This window comes from Acinonyx jubatus, chromosome D4 (assembly GCF_027475565.1).
Source record: "Acinonyx jubatus isolate Ajub_Pintada_27869175 chromosome D4, VMU_Ajub_asm_v1.0, whole genome shotgun sequence".
Taxonomy (NCBI): domain Eukaryota; kingdom Metazoa; phylum Chordata; class Mammalia; order Carnivora; family Felidae; genus Acinonyx; species Acinonyx jubatus.
In genome coordinates, this window is record NC_069391.1 from 11,563,165 (window position 1) to 11,584,163 (window position 20,999).

General features: G+C 42.6%; 1 protein-coding gene across 20 annotated transcripts in view; it reads left to right on the plus strand.

Moving 5' to 3' along the window:
* The window catches only part of DENND1A (DENN domain containing 1A), a 508,124-nt gene that overhangs the window by 327,551 nt on the left and 159,574 nt on the right, over positions 1–20,999 (plus strand). For 19 of the 20 annotated variants that reach the window (XR_008290952.1, XM_027035064.1, XM_053204646.1 and 16 more), the window contains one exon: positions 1,540–1,641. The exons of the other annotated variant lie outside the window; for it this stretch is intronic. Coding sequence is in view for 18 of the 19 variants with exons in the window: in XM_027035064.1 (XP_026890865.1) it covers positions 1,540–1,641 (102 nt within the window). In the remaining variant the exon portion in view is untranslated. The remainder of the gene's footprint in view (positions 1–1,539; positions 1,642–20,999) is intronic. 20 annotated transcript variants of the gene reach the window in all.

The following is a 20,999-nucleotide window of genomic DNA, read 5'->3' on the forward strand; positions in this document are numbered from 1 at the left end:
CCATAGTGAGCACTTAGGACATGTTGACGAATGGATTGAAAGGCTTGCGGGCTAGCCCCTGGTGGTGTGGAAAACTCAACAGCAAAAGGAGTTTGAGGCTCTTAGGTGTGTTAAGTGGAAGGATTCCCGGACTCTGCCACCTGGGACCATTTTTCAACCCTAGGAGGCTTCTGACCAGCTCAGCTCCACCCTCCTGCTGGGAGGAATCTCAAAACATTTACTTAGGTACAGGCTATGTCCTAGAGCCTGGGGTTTAGCAGCCATCGGGATGGTCCAGGCCCATCACTAGGCTGTGCAGTTCTCTTCGATGAATTAGGAAAAGGCGTCTATCTCCTCTCTTCCACGGCCACCACCCCTGACCCAGACACACGGCTTAGCCGATTTCAGCCCCAGGTGGCTGGTGGGGCGTCCCTGGGCAGTACATACCTGCACGGTTATATTCGGTGCCTCAGAGAGTAGCTAATAAATTGATCGCTTATATATGTAAGGTGACTGTATGTCCCATTGGATGTCTTCTACCCTAGCATATTATGCCCTCTTTCACACCAACAAGCGTTCCAGTTTTGACCACAAATGATAAGGTCTTCCTAATTAACTGGGGCCAAGTGAGATAAAGACACAGTTGTGAAGTTCTAGACTCTAAAGGAATGAGCTTTGATATTGGACAGGAGAAGAGGGTTGAATGAGATTGGGAGCAGTGGGTAGGCGGGAGAAAAATGGAGGAGGATTCTAGCAGTGGGTGAATAGTGTGATTAAAAATTAAAAACTCAAGCTACACATAATCTTGTACTTCTGCAGACTATGGAGAGCTGCTCCCAGAGGGTGGGCCTTTCCTTTCTCCATATTTTACCTATCCCTTCTTCCCCGCACAAACATGCGCACCTAATAAGCACGTCTCCCTTATCTTTTCCATTACTGCGCCAGTAGAGTAGTGGCTCATGGCCAGAGCCTCTGAGCCTTGACTGGTTTCTGTGGAAAATGGGACCCAACTGAAAGCGTGACCTCCCTACTCCATGTTTAAGGGAAATGTTGACATGGTAACACCAGTCCATCTACCATATTCCATCCCAAGAATGGTAAGATCCAAAAGAGAGATGGGCAAGTGGCTTTTGCTAAGTGAGTGGGGACAGATTGAAGGGTGTCATTTGGGCTTAGCTGTACATCAGAATTCCTGCAGCCAGAGTTTTAGACTATAGCTCCTAGTGTTAAAAAAGGAAAAGAAAAGAAAAAAAGTTGAGGTGTAAAGATCTCTCTTCCTAACCGTGTGGCCTGAGCATATTAACTTAGTCATCTTCATTCTTGTGAAACCCTTTCCCCTGCTGGGACTTGGGGGGGGGGACTGTAGAGCCCCCAGAGTTTTTGTGACAGTTAAAAGACCTAAGAGATGTGACCCACCTAGCATTGGGCCTGCCACAAAATGAACCTTTGGCAAATGTCACTGTTCTTCCTTATTCCGCTTCCCCGGAGAGGGCCAGTAGAAATATCCGTGTCCTCATGGTGCTTCAATTATTTTTTCTTTCGGAATTTTTTTATTTGCAGAAAGTCAGAAACATGGCCCTGGATGATGTCGTGATCCTCAACGTGGACACCAACACCCTGGAAACTCCCTTTGATGACCTCCAGAGCCTCCCAAATGATGTGGTGGGTAATGAGCTCTTGAGGTCTGACTCCTGTGAGTTCGGGCAGTGGACATGAACATGACTTTCAAGAACGGAAAGGAGGGGAGACGGTCGTGGTTTTCCTCTGGCCTAAGAACTACAGTTTGTTTCTCTGCTGCGTCTGCCACCTTTGTCTCAGTGAAGGAAAGTTGGAGGGTGGTTCATTTTGTTTAGTTGCTTTGCTCTCATAACGTGCATCTGGGGGGCTGTGTAGTGATCCCAGCGTCTAGTCAGCTCCTCTTTGTGTGGGAGCCTCGGGGACTTGCCGTCCCCTGTCCAGCATATTGCCGCGTCCCGAGGACAGCACAGCTTCCCCTGAGCAACCCCGGAGGGCTTTCTGTGTGAGCGATATGGGACACTTCAGATCTGTATGTCTTTCCTGGACCATCATCAAGCAGCCATTTTTCCATGTAGCAAGATACCTGCTGACAGTGCTCTGAATGTGGCTCTCTGTCCCATAAATCTTAAATACCTAACGTCTAGACAGATGGTGGGCTCTCTTCAGCAAAAGCAACCGGCTGCCACATTTGCCATGCCGACACCTGACCACCTACCTGTCTCAACGTTGCTACTCAGGCTGCCTCATGGGCAGCTGTGCGAAGCAGACCCAATCTCCCCCATCGTCCACAGGAATGAGGAGGACTGGGGCTCACTGGGAAATAGGGTTTTGATGTTTCTGGTGTGACCTCCATGGCTCTGTCTGCTGGAAGATCTACAAAGTTATTCTGACTTCCAGGCTGAAGGGGGTAGATGTTCCCGGCCCCATGTGCTGACGTGGGATCAGGTCTGTGCTGCTGGGTTTGTGTCATGGGAGGTGGAGCTCCATTCCTGCCGGAGGTCCCCGTGGCACTTTGGGGTTAGCTGTCTGGAAGAGATGCTGCTGTTTGTTGATGAACAACTGGCAACGTGGTTTCAAACTCCCCTACTCTTAACTCAGTGTAAGATTTGGGGAAGTCATTTGTGCTACATGAAGATATTCTGGGGCACCTGGGTGGCTCAGTCAGTTGAGCGTCTGACTCTTGATTTTGGCTCAGGTCATGATTCCGGGGGTCACAGGATTGAGCCCTGTGTTGAGCTCTGTGCTGTGCGTGGAGCCTGCTTAAGAGTCTGTCTTCCCCACCTCCCGCCCCCACTCTGCTCCACTCCCCTGCTCTTGTGCGTGCGTTCTCTCTCTCTCTCTTTCTCTCTCTCTCTCTCTCAAATAAAATTAAAAAAACCCACAAAATTTAAAGGTGTTCCATTTGTAGTCTAATTAAACAATGGCTACCATTCATTGACTTCCTATGTGCTAAACTCTATGTTAAGAGCTCGTACTGACCCCTCATTTCCTCTTCACACTGCCCTGAGGAAGGCATTTTCCTTATTCCTGCTTCATGCCCAGAGCTAGAAAGAGGAGGAGCCAGGAAGTGAACCCAACTCTGTCTCTCCTGAGAGCTGCCAAGCCCCACATCCTCTCTAGGGGCCGTCTGCATTCAGGGATCGCATGCAGTTAGCATTATAGCCCAGTGGAGTAGGTGTTCTCTCCTTTACATAGGGCAGATGAGCCTCAGAGAGCACATGCCCTGCTATAGGTCATATGACTGGCTGGGGCAGAGCTGAGATTGGACGGCACCAAAGCCCACACTGCCTCCTCTCCTTGTACCCTGCCCCCCGCCCCCTTCTGAGGCAAACAGATGGCAGAAGCAGGAAAAAGGAAAGGACCAGACACCATGAGGCTACCTATTCGTGTCAGGACAAGGTATGGGCTTGGGATCTCAGGGCCTCCTGACCATAGTTTGAATCATTGGTCCAAAGAATATGTGGCTTCCACCCTGGTTCCTTCCTAGGGAAAAGCTTTCCCCTTAATCCATGGGTGCCATATGTATGGACCTGTCAGTTCCTGAGTGAATTTTGTAAGTGAGCCTGAGGTATCAGATGCTAGGAATGGCCAGGGGCCTGGGACAGCCCAGAATGACTGGCTGATAGATAGCTAGGAAACAGTGGGGTAGACTGGTCCCATCTGCCGTGTGCGGGCCCAGTGCTGGGCATCAGACAGCAAAGATGAAATAGATCTAGTCCTTTCCTTCAAAGAGGAAAGTAGGGGAAACAGATATGTTAAAAATATATATATAAATATATAAATATATATATCTATATATATAGATATATATATCATGATGTAGCATAATAGGGGTCACAAGGGAAATAGGAATCAGGCACAGAAGGGCCCAGGGATGACAAAATTTGGGAGACGGAAATAGAGGCTTCCTGAAGATGGCACATTCCAAGATGCTTTTTAAATGATCGTCGCAGTGGTCTCAGGGAACCAAAGGAATGTAGGCAAGTTATTTTTTTCTCTCTGAGCTCAGGCTCCCGTGTTGGAAGGAGGAGTGTGAGCCCTGTAGTTAGGATTGCTGTAGCAAATAAACAAGATGGTTTTGTTCCTCAAATGCTTAGAACAGTGCTCACGTATTGTTAGTGTTCAATAAATGGTACCTGCATTTGTTTTTCATAAAATTGTTGTTAATCATTGCAGCCAGAGTTGGAGGACAGTTATGTTCCCTAAAAGTCCTCTGCCTACACAAAAACGAGGTCTGTGGCAGGGTTGAGAACGTTCTACAACAGTGTTCAGCATGGGGCTCCAGAGCCATGAAAGACTCCAAATAATGGATAGGGAATGTGGTCCATAAGGCATTTGTGTTTCCGGGGAATAGGTTTGCTCCCATAAGGCTGTGTGAACTGTCACATCCTTGAGAGAAGAAACCACATGCTGTGCATCTTCGTGTCCCTTGCCTTCAGCACAGAGCCGGGACTTGCAGGGCACCGCCATGTCCACAGCTGACCTCACAATTTCCCCTTTGGTTGGAGGTGCTTGTTTGTGGCGTCTGACAGATTCTGCTTCTTCAGCCGTTTGTCAAATTCTCTTCTCCCGTTCTCCCTCCACCACCTAATCCAGGCTCTTCGTTTTCTCCCCACACCATTAACCACCAGTCCGTGAACTTGCTCCTCTGACTCCAGCCTGTCCTCCTCTTGCACCAGAGCAGCCTTTCCAAAAATAAATTTAACTGTATTTCCCTCTTAAAACTACTCCATTAATGAACATAATTAAAAAACAGAAACAAACAAGCAAAAAACCAAAACGAAACAAAAACCCATTACCTCCCAGTGCCTATAGCTTAGAGGCGAATTCCTTTTGTTGGCTTTGAAATCAGACAGACGCGTGTTTCAATCCTGGCTTCTCCACGTACTAACCGTGTGATCTTGATCAAAATTACTTAGGCTCTCTGAGCCTTAGTTTCCTCATAGGTTGTTGTGTGAATTGAAGGTAATGTATGTAACATATGTAAAACATACATCCTACGAGTGTGATAGATGGTAGTTAGTGATGATGATTATGGATGATGATTTATGGATATTTACAATGAGCATGGCATTCAGGGTCCTCTTTCATATTCTGACTCTCCTGGGTGTTTTTCTGATAGCTTTAGCTCTCTCCCCTCCCAGCTCCAAACTCCATACATAATTGGAACTGTTACTAGTTCTGCAAACCTTGCATGTTATTTTATAACTTCAAACTTTGCATATGGTCCCCCACCCCCCGCCCCAAATGTCCTGCCCCACCCGCCAATCTCCTACTCGATCTTCAAGACTTACTCTAAATGTAAAACTATAAAAATCTTCCCTGGAGCACTTGGCTGGCTCAGTTGGTAGAGCATGTGACTCTTAATCTCAGGGTCATGAGTTCAAGCCCCACATGGGATGTGGAGCCTACTTAAATAAATAAAGAAGTAAGTAAGTAAGTAAATAAATAAATAAAACCTTTCGTCACCTCTACAGGTCATTTCACTATATCTTTCTCTTTGTGTTCACAGCCCCTTGTATAATTGTGTAATTATACTTGTGTAATTCTACTTCTCACCCAACAGTATAATTGAGTGTATACTTCTGGCTTTTCCTGTGAATTGTGACTTCTTTAAAGGCAGGAGTCAGGTTTTATTCATCTTTGTTTCCCAGAGATGCAGCATCCACTGAATAGATAGATAGAAGGGCAGAAGGGACACATGGATTGGGTTATTTTGGTAGATGAAATCTTGCAAAATGTGGCAACCGTGCTGGAAATTTTACTGAAGGAGGCCTCTGTCCCGCTTCTAGCCATGATGGAATAATTGGAACTGGCTTTATCCTCCCACCGTTAACAACTACAACTCTGGACAATTTTTAAAAAACAGTGGTTTTCACATATTAGACAACAGGCCATGCAGGACTTCGATTCCTGAGAGAAAGGAAGCAAGTGAGGTGAGGCCTGCCATTCCCCTGGCTTTTTGCCTTGAGGCATTTCTGGACCATGGTGCCAGGAGGGGGTCCCCAGCAAAGCACACCAATTTTGCTGAGTCGAGGGGTCAGAAAGCTGAGCTTAAGGGCGAGATGGTTTAAATTTGTGGGTCAGAGTACCAGACTGGAAGAAGGCACTCATCACAAGAGCTCCAGAAATCTGTCTCAAGTCCTCTTGACTAATGTGCTAAAGACTGACCTGCCCCTGTGTAGGGTGGAGCTCACACAGACTCTCGCTCACACAAGCTCTGACCAGCCAGAGTAAGATCTTGCTGTTCAAGGAGGACAGTCGTTAGAGACTGCCGGAGACCATGCCTTGGTAGGACTCTAAGTTCGCTCTAGAGTAAGGATTCTTTTAGCCTGGCCCTAACCGAGGTTAAAAGCAAGCCTCGAGAAGCATAATCTCTCTTGTTTAATCTGAGTACCAGTTACGTGGGCAGGAATTCATTCATCAAGCTGAACACCAATGTTATGTGTGTGTTGTATATTTAAATTTCAGTAAAAGTTTTAAAACTATTTCTTTAAAAAGAAAAGGCCTTGAAAGGTTCAACCTCATATGCAAGGAATTTAACTTCCCATCAAAATAAACTACAACTCTCTTTAAAAGAAGACAGTAGGGGCACCTGGCTGACTCAGTCACTGGAGCATCCACTCTTGATCTCAGGTTTGTGAGTTCAGACTCTATGTTGGGTGTAGAGATTACTTTAAAGAAAAAAAAAGCCAATAAAATCCATACACAGCAATGTAACATTCACAGTATCTGGCAACCTATTTTAAATATATGAGAAGTGTTGAGATCAGAAGAAATGTAGCCCATAACAAAGAGAAAAATCAGTAAAGAAGCTCAGAAATGGTGGAATTAGACAAAGGTCTTGAGATGTAAAGGATTATAAATCAGTATGCTCGTGAATTTAAAGGAAGACCTGAATTATTTGAGAAGAGAAATAGAAAACATAAAAAGAATGAAAAGGAACTTGTAGAGGTGAAAAACAGAATACCTGGAATGAAAGTTTCATTGATAGGATTAAGAGGATATTAGACACCACAGCATAAAAGATCAATGAACTTAAAAACATAGGAATAAAAACTTCCCACTGTGAGGCAGAGAAAGGGAAAACACTGGAAAAGATTAATAGACCCTCTAGGACCCATAGCACAATATCAAGAGGATTAAAATGCCTATCATCCTAGAAGGGAGAGGAAGGTGGGGAAAGACAGAAGAAAAAATATTTAAAGAAATTATAACATTTTTCTTTACCTTTGATGAACATTGTAAATTCAGAGTTCCAAGAAGCTCAAGGAACCTCAAGCATAGTAGATCCACACAAAACCAGAGCCCAGAATGATAATTACTCAGAACCAGTGATAAAAACAAAGGCTTAACATTAGCTGGAGAAAAAAGACACATTACGTAAAAGGAAGAAGTAATGACTGAAGACTTCTTATAAGAAACCACATAAGCCAGAAGGTAATGGAATGACATTTTTAAAGTAATGAAGGGAAATTTTTATCAACCTAGAAATCTATATCCTTCAACAGGATGAAAATATCCTGCAAAATTGAAGACAAAATTTAAGACCTTTTCAGATGAAAAAAGTGAGAGAAAAATCACTGTCAGCAAACACTACGAGAAATATTAAAGGAAGTTCTTCAGATAAAAGAAAAGTGAAACCATTGAGAAACTTCAACAATAAAGGAGGGAAGAGTGCCAGAAATAGTTAATATGTGGGTAAATATAAGAGACTTCTTTCGTCATTTTTTGTATCCAAAAAAAAATTTTTTTGACGTTTATTCATTTTTGAGAGACAGAATGCAAGCAGGGGCGGTGAAAAGAGAGAGGGAGACACAGAATCCGAAGCAGGCTCCAGGCTCTGAGGTGTCAGCACAGAGCCGGACGCGGGGGCTCGAACCCACAGACCGCGAGATCACGACCTGAGCCGAAGTCGGACGCTTAACCAACTGAGCCACCTAAGTGCCCCTAGACTTCTTTCTTCATTTTTAATTTCTATAAATGATAACTTGAGTATTTAAATTAAAAAAAACTAACGTATTGTGTGTTGTAACATGGGTAGAAGTGAAATGAAATGTATGGCAGCGGTAACAACAGAGGACAGTGTGTAGATGGAGAAAGGAAGCATATAGTTTTCAGATTCTTAAATTCCATGTAAAATGGTATAACATTGTTTGAAGGTAGCCTCGTCAGTTAAAGATGTATACTGTAAACCTTAGAGGAGCCGCTAAGGGGGAAAACAAGATGTACAGCCAATAAGCCAATATTGAAGATCCAAACCATTTAGAGGGAGGGGGAAGGATGATGGAACCAAACACAGAGGGAACAAGTAGAAAAGTTAGCAAGATGAGAGATTGACCCACTATATTGATTATTGCATTAAATGTACATGGTCTAAATATTCCAATTAAAGGAGAGTAATTATATAAATAATCAGGACCCAGTGGGATGCTGTCCACAAGAATTTCATCTCAAGGAGTCAGCCAGATGAAAAGGAAAAGCATGGGAAAGGTACACCATGCAAATACCAGCCAATAGAGAGTTGGTGGGAGATGAGAGGCAAATGTTGCTCATAGAAGAGTTCCAAATATCTGTAGATATTGTCGTCTCAGGAGAAGGAGCTTAATCGTCCCCACCCCACCCCACCCCACCCCCTGCAACACACATACACTTGAGTGGGGGCTGGACTTACTTCCAAGAAACAGAGTCTGTAAAGGGAGAAAGTGTAACTTGAATGGACAGATGTCAAGCACTTCTTCAAGTGATCAAGTTTAATGTCACCAGTGATGTTGTGTGAAGATTATGTAACCTTGATATGATGAGAAGGATACATGACCTCTCAGGCATTCTTTCCAAAAACCCAAATAATGACAAAAAACTTCAGTTAACCGAAAATTGAGGGACATCTTATAACATACCTGACTAGTACTTTTCAAAACTGTCAAGCCCAGGGGCACCTTGGGTGGCTCAGTTGGTTGAGTGTCTGACTCTTAGTTTCGGCTCAGGTCATGATCCCAGGGTCGTAGGTTTGAGTGTGGAGCCTGCCTAAATTTCACTCTCTCTTTCCCTCTCCCCCATTCATGTGTGTCTCTCTCTTTCCCTAAAATAAAATTTGAAAAGCTGTCAAGGTCATAAAAAACATAGGAAAGCCTGAGGAACTGTCACAGACCAGAGAAGACTGAAGAGAAATGACAAACTAAATACAAGGTGGAATTCTGGATTGGATACTGGGATAGAAAAAGAACACTACTGGAAAAATTGGTGAAATCACAATGAGGTTTAGAGTTTAGTTAATAATGTGCCGGTGTTGGTGTTAGTTTTGACAAATGTGCTCTAGTAATATAAGATCTATTAGGGAAACAAACCGTGGAGTGTATAGGTACTCCCTGTAGTATCTTTGCAGCTTTTCTGGAAGTGTAAAAATATTGCAAAATAAAAAGGATCTTTAAAAAAAATTTTTTAACGTTTATTCATTTTGTGAGAGAGAGAGAGAGAGCGAGCAAGCATGAGTGGCGGAGGGGCAGAGAGAGAGGGAGACACAGAATCCGAAGCAGGCTCCAGGCTCTGAGCTGTCAGCACAGAGCCTGACGCAGGGCTCGACCCCACGGACCGTGAGATCATGACCTGAACCGAAGTTGGATGCTTAACTGACTGAGCCACCCAGGTGCCCCAAAAGGATATTTTTTAAAAAGGAAATAAGAGAGTTTTATAAAGAACTCTGTGCCTATGATTTTGATAAATTAGATAATCAAATTCTTTGAATACACAAATTACCGAAAGTTACTCAATAAGAAATAGAAAACAGAAAAAGTAGCACTATTTCTATTAAATAAATTTGAATTTGTAATTAAAACTTTCCCACAGAGAAAATTCCAGTGCCAGATAGTTTGGTTAATTCTATCATGCATTTAAGGAAGAACAAATAGCAACCTTACACTAACCTTTTTGAGAAAATAAAGGGGAAAGGAACAGCTCCCGCCTTATTTTCGGAGGTTAGCATTACTCTGACATGAAAAGCACATGAAGAATCTACAAGAAAAGAAAAGTGCTGGCCAATATGCCTCATAAATACAGATGTAAAAATCTTTAACAAAATTTTGACGAATTGAATACAATCTATAAAAAGGCTAATACTTCATAGAACCACATATTTTAGGAAAAATTCAACCCCTCTCATGTTAAGAGCTCTTTACAAACGAGGTTTCCTCATTGTGATCAAGAGCATCTTGGAAAAACCTACAGCTAACATCTTACTGATGAAAGAATGAATGCTTTTTCCTCTCAGAATGACAACCAAAAGAATGTCTGCTCTTCCCATTTCTATTCAGCAATGTACTAGTGGTTCTAACCAGCTTGCTAAGACAAGGAAGAAAAAAAGGACGAAGTAAAATCGTCTTTTTTTCAGATATGATCATGTGTATGGAAGATCCTAAGGAGTCTTGTAAATTAATTTAGCAAGCACGTAGGATAAGGTCAGTATACAAGAGCTAAATATATTTCTATATAGTGGTGATAAGCAGTTGAAAAGTGAAAAATTTTAAGTGCCATTTAAAATGGCACACAAAATATTTAGGAATAAATTTAACAAAACATGTGAGATTTGTATACTAAAAGCTATAAAATATTTCTGAGAAAAAACCTAAAAGACCTAAACAAATGGAGAGATATTCCATATTTTCGATTGGAAGACTCCACATTTTAAAGATGTTAATTTTCCCTGAATTGATCTATAGATTCAATATATTCCCTACCCAAATTCCAGATGGCTTAAAAAAAAAAAAAAAAACTTGACAAGCTAATTCTAAAATGTATATGAATATGCGAAAGATCTAGAATAGCCAAAACAATGTTGAAAAAGAACAAAGTTGTAGGACTTACATTGCCTACTTTCGAGACTTACTATAAAATTACAGTAAGTGTACATATATAGTTCAATAGAACAGAACAAATATTTCAGAATTAGGCCCAACTGATCTCCAACAAATATGCCAAAGTAATTTAATAGAGAGATGATAGGTTTTTCCAACAAATGTTACCAGAGCAACTGGATATCCACACAGAAACAAAATGAATCTACTTTTACCTCACGTAAATTCTAGTTCAAAATGGATTCTGGACGTAAATATAGAAGCAAAAACTATAAAATGAGCAGAAGAAAATAGAGGAGAAAATCTTCATGAGCTTGGGGTAGGCAAAGATTTCGTAGACATAGAAGGCACGCATCATAAAAGCAAAAGCAATCAATCAAATCTAATAAAAGTAAAAACTTACCCTCTTCAAAAGACACCATTGAAAAAATGAAGAGGCAAACCATAGCCTGAGAGAAAATATTCTCCCTACCTATATATGAAAATGGGTTTTTATGCAGGTTATATGAAGAAGTCTTAAACCCTGTAATAAGGAGACAGCCCAGTTAAACTTGAAGAGACACTTAACAGTAAAAGATCTTCAAATGGCCAGTGAATACACAAAAACATGCTCCTTGAAGGAGCAGGTTAATATTACAATGAGTGTACCACCATATACCCACTGGTATAACCCAAATAAAATGACTACAGTTCTTATAAATGTGTATGTTAAACATATGTTTACTATTTGACCAACTATTTCATTCCTAAGTATTCACCCAAGAAAATTAAAACTTATGTGCACACAAATATCTGTATGTATATGTTTTCAGCAGCTTTGTTCATAATCGCCAAAAACTGAAACAACCCAGGTGTCCTTCACCTGGTGATTGTATAAACAGTGATATACTTATAAAATGGAATACTACTCAGCAACAAAAAGAAACAACTGATCTGCCCGACAACATAGATGAATCTGAAATACCTGAGTAAAAGAAGCCAGATGTAAGAGAATATACTATATGATTTTATTTATATAGAATTCTAGAAGAGCAAAAGCTAGTCTTTGGTGGATGAAAGCAGATCAGTGGTTGCCTTGGGCTGGGTTGGAGAAGGCAAGGAGTGACTGACAAGGGTACCAGGGCACATTTTGGGGTGAAGAAAGCATTCTGCGTCTTGATTTTGGTGGTTGTTACACGGGTCCATACATTTGTCAGAACTCCTCCAGCTGTACTTTCTATGCATTCTATCATACATCAGTTACGACTTATGTTCATTTTTAAAAACGAGAGGACTTGGAAATAAATTTAAAAAGGAGGCTCCAATATCGAGTTGCTTTCAGAACATCACTCTTGATTTTCATGTGATCTATGAACATGGGGAAAGGGGTAACTTGGGAGGTAGGGTGGTTCTGGCTTTCTAGTAGGTACCTAGATAGTTTGGTCTCAACTTCTGTAATGTTACGTCAGTTATCTTTTTTCTACCTTAAAAAAAAAAAAGAAAGAAAGAAAAACAGATTGACCAGGTTAATGCTATTGTATTTTGCTGGGTTCCATGAGACTTGCAGATTTGCCGTTCTCACTGACAATATTGTATTGTTCCCCAGCTGTGGATTTTAGAGGAGGAATGTTGCAAAGATAGTACGTCTCTTATTGATTTCCACGCCCGTTTATAGACTTCATGTTTATCTCAAGCCCATGTGGATGCTGAGAACAGAAACATAATGTCCCCTCCCTCCGCAGCCATTTAACGAAACACTCTTCATCTGTTTCTCTCCTAAATTTTAAATAACATCTCTTGTTCCTTCAAGAGCATTAAGTAAGTATAGGCTGCTTGGCCAGTACATGGTTTGGAGAGCTTTTAAAAAGCTTGATAAAAGGGAACTCAAATTCTTCCAGGCTTCCAGTGATGTGGACGTACCACATTTTATTACTGGGGAACAAGATTTCCCATGGCTCAGTTAGGGCCCTTTTTTTAATATTCTTTGGCCTGAAATTTGTAGGCTTTTGTGTAAGCACGTGTATGTGGAGGCCTTTACTGTCTGCTTGCTCTTTTCCTTTTTTCACTCCATGCTTTTTGTAGCCTGAGTGATGCTCTTTTATAACAGGCTTTGTTATATCATGATATATTTAAATAGGACGTTAAGATGTGTATTCTTTTTTTGACTCAATAATTCGACTTCTAAGATTTTTTATCTGGTAAATACTTCTAAATGGAGAAAGCCACCTAACCAAATAGCAGTGTTGATGTTTTGTTAACCAAAGTTGGAAGCAACCTTAATATCCAAAATTAGGAGGAGTAATTAAGGTAATGTATCCGTTTGCCATTCAGTGGAGTGCACCCTACAAGTCATTAAAAATGATGGTTATGGAGACTGTGGGCAACACAGGGAATGCTAAAGATGCAACTTAGTGAAAAAAAGCAGAATAAATGACACATCTACTATGAGACAATGAAGAAAAATAGCCGTATACACAGAAGTAAAAGATTTTTAAAAGATCTCCCAAATTGCCAGCAGTAGGGTGTTAAGATAGTAAAGCTGTGGGGCACCTGGGTGGCTCAAGTCGGTTAAGCGTCCGACTTCGGCTCAGGTCATGATCTCACAGTTTGTGAGTTCGAGCCCCGCATTGGGCTCTGGCTGACAGCTTGGAGCCTGGAGCCTGCTTCGGATTCCTTGTCTCCCTCGCTCTCTGCTCCTCCCCTGCTCATGCTCTGTCTCTCTCCCCTTCAAAAATAAATAAACATTAAAAAAAACCAAAAGATAGTAAAGCTATCAGTTAACATTTTTCTCCTCTATTTTTCTAAATTTTCTATAATATTATCACCAGGTTTATGATAGAAAGATCATCTTTCTTCCCCTCATCTGAAACACTTGAATGTTTGGGCTTTGGGCTTCCTGGTTTGTATGTCTTCAGGTGTCTACCTGTCACCATTCATCCCTCATGCTTTTAAGTCCTTGTCTGTAGGACTCTGTTCTGTGTTGGCCACTCTCCTTGACGGTGTCCACTCCATGACTTGTAAATTTTATGCAGCGAGGGCAGGAGCATCCTGACCCAGTGGGCTTTGCCCTGAGTGTGTGCGTACGATTTGTCAACAATCAAGTATTTTATGGGGGTTTATGGGACTTCATTAAAGATGCTGGAGCAGGGGCACTGTGGGACATCAGAAGAGACCTCAGCAATAAACCGCAACTCCAAGCTTTGGAATGCAGTAAATGTTTAAAAGACTTCCTTCCTTTCATTACTGAATTTTACTTTACTTTTATACCAGTAAAGAGTTGTGTTTTATTGGTTGAAATTTCTTGATTCCGTTTCCCCAGGTCTGTTTAAAAGCTACATTTTATCTTTGAGGATGTTTGGCTCGTGGTAGAGGAAGGGCTGCCAGCGGATTCAATTAACTGGCAGAGCTCACAGATATTGTACACGGGTTTCTTTTTTTCTCCTTTTTCACAACTGCTACATAAACACAGCTGGGTTTAATATTTGTCGTAACAAAGATTTAACTTGAATCCTTGTACTCCGGGTAATTAACGCTTGGAATCTCGGCTACTTTTTCGTTCGTCCGTTTGTAATCCTCTGCATTTCTTTACTCTGGCTATCCAGATAATGAAGTGCGCTCCTCTAGGTCTTTGCCCTGCCTTAAAACTGCTTAATATTTGGCCGTTCCCACTAGAGAGCAGATGCTTTTCTTTGCAAGAATTGAATTTCTGTCAGCTCTTTTATGCATCATGTGTTTGGAACTGTAAGTGGATCAAGTTGTTCATCACAGCAGGGACACTGTGAAACACATCTATTATACACACTTCCCACCCCCCCCCCCTTCCTGTGTTTTTTCTCCCCCGAGGAGGTGGAGATGCCCAGATCCCATTGGAAGATAGCTCACTCTGTGGGGATGTATCCATGTGATCCACCATGGATCTGGCCTGGCTGCATCCCTGAGCATGGAAATCTACATCCATCCAGCCCAGGATTGTTGCTGAGACAAATCCCGCTTTTATCTTTGTAAACACCATGCACTTCATTAACTCCCAAATACACACCGGGTTTGGGTCACTAAATAAACCCACCGGGTTTAGCATAGCATAATGAGTGACATTTCAGTAATTGATGCCCTAGAAAATGTTAATTGTGAGTCCGCTATTTTATTTTTATGCTACAGTAGTGGCTAGGGGTTGTTTTGGCTTTGGAGTGGAGTTGTATGGAAAAATAGTCACCATCTATGAGGCTCCTACTCTGTGCCAGGCACTGTGCTAGAGGCTCAGAAAATGTTGACATTTAATCTGCGTAACAGTTCTGAAACAAATGTGGTGGGGGGGGGGGGGTATTTTGCCCCTTTTTTATAGATGAAGAGAAGAGGTTAAGTCACCAGCAAATAGCCAGCATCTAAAGCAGAATTTGACCCCAGACTAAATCAACACACTTTTGGGTATGGTACCTTCATGCTCAGGGTTTGCTAGACATACATTCATTCGTTGGTCAATCAACGCACTGATTCATTACATGTGCATGTTACATGCTGCGGTCCTTCCATTTGAGTTGCCTCATTCTTCCTCAAGTCCAAAAGCCAGTTGGCTTTTAGCAACCAAGCACCTTTGTATCCATCCATCTAAATCTGAGCTGCTGGTGGTACTTGGAATTGTTTATTTAATTTTGCTTTTTCCATCAGAGCTCAGTGTGAATATGATCCAACTTCCCCAAGCAACGGTACCGTGTTCTTACAGTTTTCATTTTGAGAATTTCCATCCCTAGATTTAGCTTTGAACTGATGGCTAAAGATTCCCAGTCCGAGTAGTTTCGTTTGTCAACATTGCTTTGAAAGGCAGGAGTCTTGATGATGTTCCTGCTGTGATATACTCATCTTTTAGGTCTCAGATAGTGGTGGTGAGGGCAAAAGTGCCTTTTGGTACATTTTTAATAGATATCATTCAATTTGCAGGAGTCATTCTGAGACGTTCACATGTCTGACTGAAATACCGCTGATCTATAGAATTAATTATAGTTAAATGGATAGATGGCTTCTGCCCATGAAGAACGTCATTAATCTCTTGATCAACATTTTTAGTTATGATTAACTTTAGTCTTCCTGCAAATACTTCAAATTAGAACCAGGCATTAGTGTCCTGGTTCATTAAAAATAGACCAACCCCTTTATTTTTGATTTGCAGTCCATTTTGTTGTTGAAAGATGTTGGCATTTAAAAAAAAAATCGGCAGAGAAATATGTTGTAAAAAAAAAAAACGTATAACTTCCCTTTTGCAAGTGTGTATCTGTTTTTTCAAAGGTAACTTACATTTGTATTTTGTGCCTTGTGTTTGCAAGAGAATGGTTCTTGGTTTATTCATGTTGACAACTGAAAAGCCTTAGACCTAATTAAAAGAATTTCCACGAGCACCTTTACTGAACCATTTCATTACGCGGCACTGCACAGATTGCATTGTGAAACATGGTGATAGTTTAAATCTGACCTTTAAACCTAAACTGCCAGAAGTATGGGGGATAAAACCCTTCTTTTAAAATACTCCCCGGATGCATGTATATATATAGGCATACTTGCATGCACATATTTGGTTAGAAATAATCCCTTTATTGAATGACCACCTAATAATATAAATACACATTTACTCAGAGCTCAGCTCTTGCTTGTAGCCTCCTTTAGCTTGGGCAGGATTTTCAGCTGCATTAATTGTGTGTGTGTGTGTGTGTGTGTGTGTGTGTGTGTGTGTGTGTGTGTTAAAGCTAAATTGTTTTATAGGGAAAACAAAGACAATTTCACTTCCTCTGGGCAAAAAAAAAAGGGGGGGGGGCTTTTGGAAGAAGAGGAAGATTACAAATAGGTAGAAGAATGTAAAGTTGTTGCTTCTGTGTTTCAGTTTAAAATGCCAGGGTACTTAGATTAAATGCATGAGGTTGGGGGGCTGGAGGGCTCTAGTCTGTGGCGCACTATTGTTAGGCAGATAGTGGAAATGGGCCTTTTTGTTTCAAAATTCTACTTTTTTACTCCAAGAGTGGCATTTTAAGGACTTGATAGTTCTTAAGATGCTCAACAAAGCCATTATAGCGTATAGTGAAGTAGCCATTCACATAATGAAAATTGATCCTTTTGTCTAACAAAAACTGCTTAGATTGTAAGGCTTGCCTCTAACTTTCGGACTTAATGCTCAACCAGTGAGATGTCAGGAGAGAGACAGAGGGGAGCAGCAGCCTGGGCCCCGAGGGTCATAGCCAGCTCCTGCTTGGAGCTCCAGGTAACTAGCACGGTCTCCACTCCCCCATGGAGAACCAGGATCTTTGAGGGGAAAATGGGATGCAGAAGAAGCAATTAAAGCCAACTGAGGTCAAGGTACAACCATGTTCTCAAGAAAGAAACAGAAAAACAAGGAATGAGAGGAAGCAATAATGGAGATAGATTTAAGTTGGGGAAGAAATAAACCAGTATCAAGGACAAATCTAATTTGCTGGTCTTAAGAAATCCTGGCAGCAGTGAGAATCCATGAAGTTGCACAGACTTGGAGTAAGACAGACCTGGGCTTGACTTTGGTCTGGCCATGTGACATGGGGCTGTGGCTCACTTTCCTTATCTATATAGTGGGGATAACCATGCCTGTCTAGCCCAGTTGTAACGTTTTGTTTTTTTTTTTAATTTTTTTTTTTAACGTTTATTTATTTTTGAGACAGAGAGAGACAGAGTATGAACAGGGGAGGGGCAGAGAGAGAGGGAGACACAGAATCTGAAACAGGCTCCAGGCTCTGTGCTGTCAGCACAGAGCCCGACGCGGGGCTCGAACTCACGGACCATGAGATCATGACCTGAGCCGAAGTCGGACGCTTAACCGACCAAGCCACCCAGGCGCCCCCAGTTGTAATGTTTTTAATACAATGCTGGGTATGAAAACACCTGCCATGGTGTTTGGTACCTAGTCAGGGGCTTGATAAATACCAATTCCTCTTCCTTTCTCCTAATGAATTCCTGGTTTCAGACAGTCGGGTGGGATTGCCTTTACACATCAAGACTTTGTGCTTCAAATTTGAGGCAAGAACGAAGGCATTGGTAGATACACTGTCATTTTTCATTGCCCATGTGAAGGTAGTAGAGGGAGCCAATGTATCTGTGTCCCTGAAAATAGGAAAACAAGGCAATAGCTCCTTCTCTCCTCTCCAGACCCAGACATTGCGCGGGGGATCTTATAGCAGCCTTGATATCTAGTCTGTTCAGGAAAGGAAAAATCAATGTGGCTTGGTCCTTACAGGCCATTTAAAAAAAAATTTTGTTTTTTAATGTTTATTTGTTTTTGAGAGAGAGAAACAGAGTGTGAGCAAGGGAGGAGCGGAGAGAGAGGGAGACAGAATCTGAAGCAAGCCCCAGGCTCTGAGCTGTCAGCGCAGAGCCCGATATGGGGCTCAAACTCCTGAACCAGGAGATCATGACCTGAGCTGAAGTCAGACGCTTAACCAACTGAGCCACCCAGGAGCCCCCTTACAGGCCATTTTTAAAGGGAGAAAGAAAGTGTGATTCTAGTGCCTCTTTCCAGGTGCTGCTGGATGTCTGGGCAAAACAAAAAAATCTTTTAACTTCATTTCTTTTTTTTTAACGTTTATTTATTTTTGAGACAGAGAGAGGCAGAGCACGAACAGGGGAGGGTCAGAGAGAGAGGGAGACACAGAATCTGAAACAGGCTCCAGGCTCTGAGCTGTCAGCACAGAGCCCAACGTGGGGCTCGAACTCACAGACCACAAGATCATGACCTGAGCCGAAGTCAGACGCCTAACCGACTGAGCCACCCAGGCGCCCCCTTTTGACTTCATTTCTAACACTGGGCAGTTAAGGCGAGAAGTGGGGCCCCTTGCACAGGCTACCTGAGTCAGACTTGTTAAAACTCTCTGCTTGAAGTGTTGTGCCAGCCCTGAGGATGGTCATGGTTCCTGCCTTCCTAGAACGTCCAGCCTAATAGAAAAGAGACATTTATGGATTGTTGCAACATGCACCATTTCACATTGAAGGAACGGTACAAGGAGAGTATGTGACAGGGAACCTTGGTCCACTCTGAGGGGTCAGACCCAGGAAGTGATTATATTTGAGCTGAGACCTGGAGGATGACGGGTCGTTGTTCAGTACGGCAGCCACTGTTCGCATGTGGCTATTTAAATTTTAATTGATTACAATGGAATAAAATAAAAACTTCAGTTCCTCAATCACACCAGGAGCATTTCGAGCACTCAGTTGCAGCTACCACAGCAGACGACACAGGCAATAAATTATTGGCAGACGGGCCTATTGGACAGCGCTGGGTTGTGGGCGAGGGGGTCATGGTGTTGGGAGCACTCCGGAGGACCAGGCCCACCAGAGGTCTTGGGGTGCACGGGAGGCCAGTGTGACTGGAGTCCAGAGGGTGGACGCCATGGAGGGGATGCAGAGCCTCGAATCTGAGAGAGGCTGAGGCCAATCACCCCGGGCCTTGCAGGCCAGGCTAGGACTTTAGTCTTTATCCTCCAAGCAGTGGGGATGCTACTGAAAGATCCTAACAATCAGAAGTGCATAAAATAGACAGTGAAAGCATCCCTGCATAGTTCATGCTTGATACGTGGCGCTTTCGATTTTTGCCATCTATACTGCTCAGCAACTTGCGTTTTTCCCCGTCTGGCAGTATTTTGTAGATCCCTTTTCCTGTCAGAAGCGGATAGGAGCGTCTTAGAGGGGGATAGGTGAATCGTGGGCCGTCTTTATCTCCACCTTCCTGCCTCCCCGCCCACAAGTTGCAACCGAGTAATAACAAAATAAATCCGGGGCGCCTGGGTGGGTCCGTTGATTAAGCGTCCGACTTCGGCTCAGGTCATGATCTCACAGTTCGTGAGTTCGAGCCCCGCGTTGGGTTCTGTGCTGACAGCGCGGAGCCTGGAGCCCACTTCGAGTTCTGTGTCTCCTCCTTTCTCTGACCTTCCCCCACTCACACACTGTCTGTCTGTCTCTCTCTCTCTCAAAAATAAGTAAACATTAAAAAAAGTAAAATAAAATAAAAAGAAACCTTTATCTGCTGAGCGCTGATAAGTTATCTTCATTCTGGTGGGGAAGAAGATATGTAAAAATACTGGTTATTCAGAAAGCTGAATACGAGGATGATGATATATACCACCCGAGAGCCCCTTTTGGAGTAGTAGCAAGCTGCCTGTGGCTCTTCTGGGGGAGCCTGACTACAGACACCTCTCCTGCACTGGGTCCTGGCCATCCGCACCTGTTCCCGGCACATCTCCAGCATGGGGCCTGCGAAGATTAGGATCAATGGAAGGAGTAAGCTACTGTGCCCTAAGAAAGAGGTATTTGTTCTGACAGAGGGTGTCACAGAAAGGGGCTTTTTTTTTTTTTAATGAAAGGATTTTGTTCAAGAATAGGATAAAGAATATCCCAGGCTTAGGGGTGTTTTGGAGACCTCTGAAATTCAGTAGAAGGCAGCGTTGGAAATGGAGCTTGAGCCGGGCCCATAGAAGGCCTTGAATATTGTGCTAAGAAATTTGGACTTTGATTATGTGAGCACTATAGAGCCACCAAAAATTAAAAAATTGTTTCCAACGTTTATTTATTTTTGAGAGAGACTGAGACAGAGCGCAAACACAGGAGAGTCAGAGAGAGAGGGAGACACAGAATCTGAAGCAGGCTCCGGACTCTGAGCTGTCAGCACAGAACCCAACATGGGGCTCGAACTCAAGAACCACAAAATCATGACCTGAGCCGAAGTCAGAGGCTTAACCGACTGAGCCACCCAGCACCACTGGAGCCATCAAAAATTTTAGAGGAAGGGAGTGATATGATGTAGCCTCTTGTTTTAGAAAGGCAAGTTCACGCAAAGGTTGTCTGAGACCAGGGTGAAAATAGAAGGGTCACCAATTGAAAGATGGTCGCAATAGTCCAGGTAAGAGGAAGCATGAATACCAAAGCAAATTAGGCTATCCGCTACATCCACTATCCATTTTACGCCCATTATATTGTAATCTTCACAACGTAAGTAGGTTGCAGATACATCATTTTACAGCAAAGGAAATGGAAGCTCAGAAAGGTTAAGAAAGTAGGAAAGCCAGGTTCCTGATCTTAAAATTTGGTGAGTCAGGCTACCCTGCCACCTGAGGAGTGCATGGGGACAGAGAAGCAGGTGAAATCAAGATCTGTGAGGTAGAGCCTTCAGCG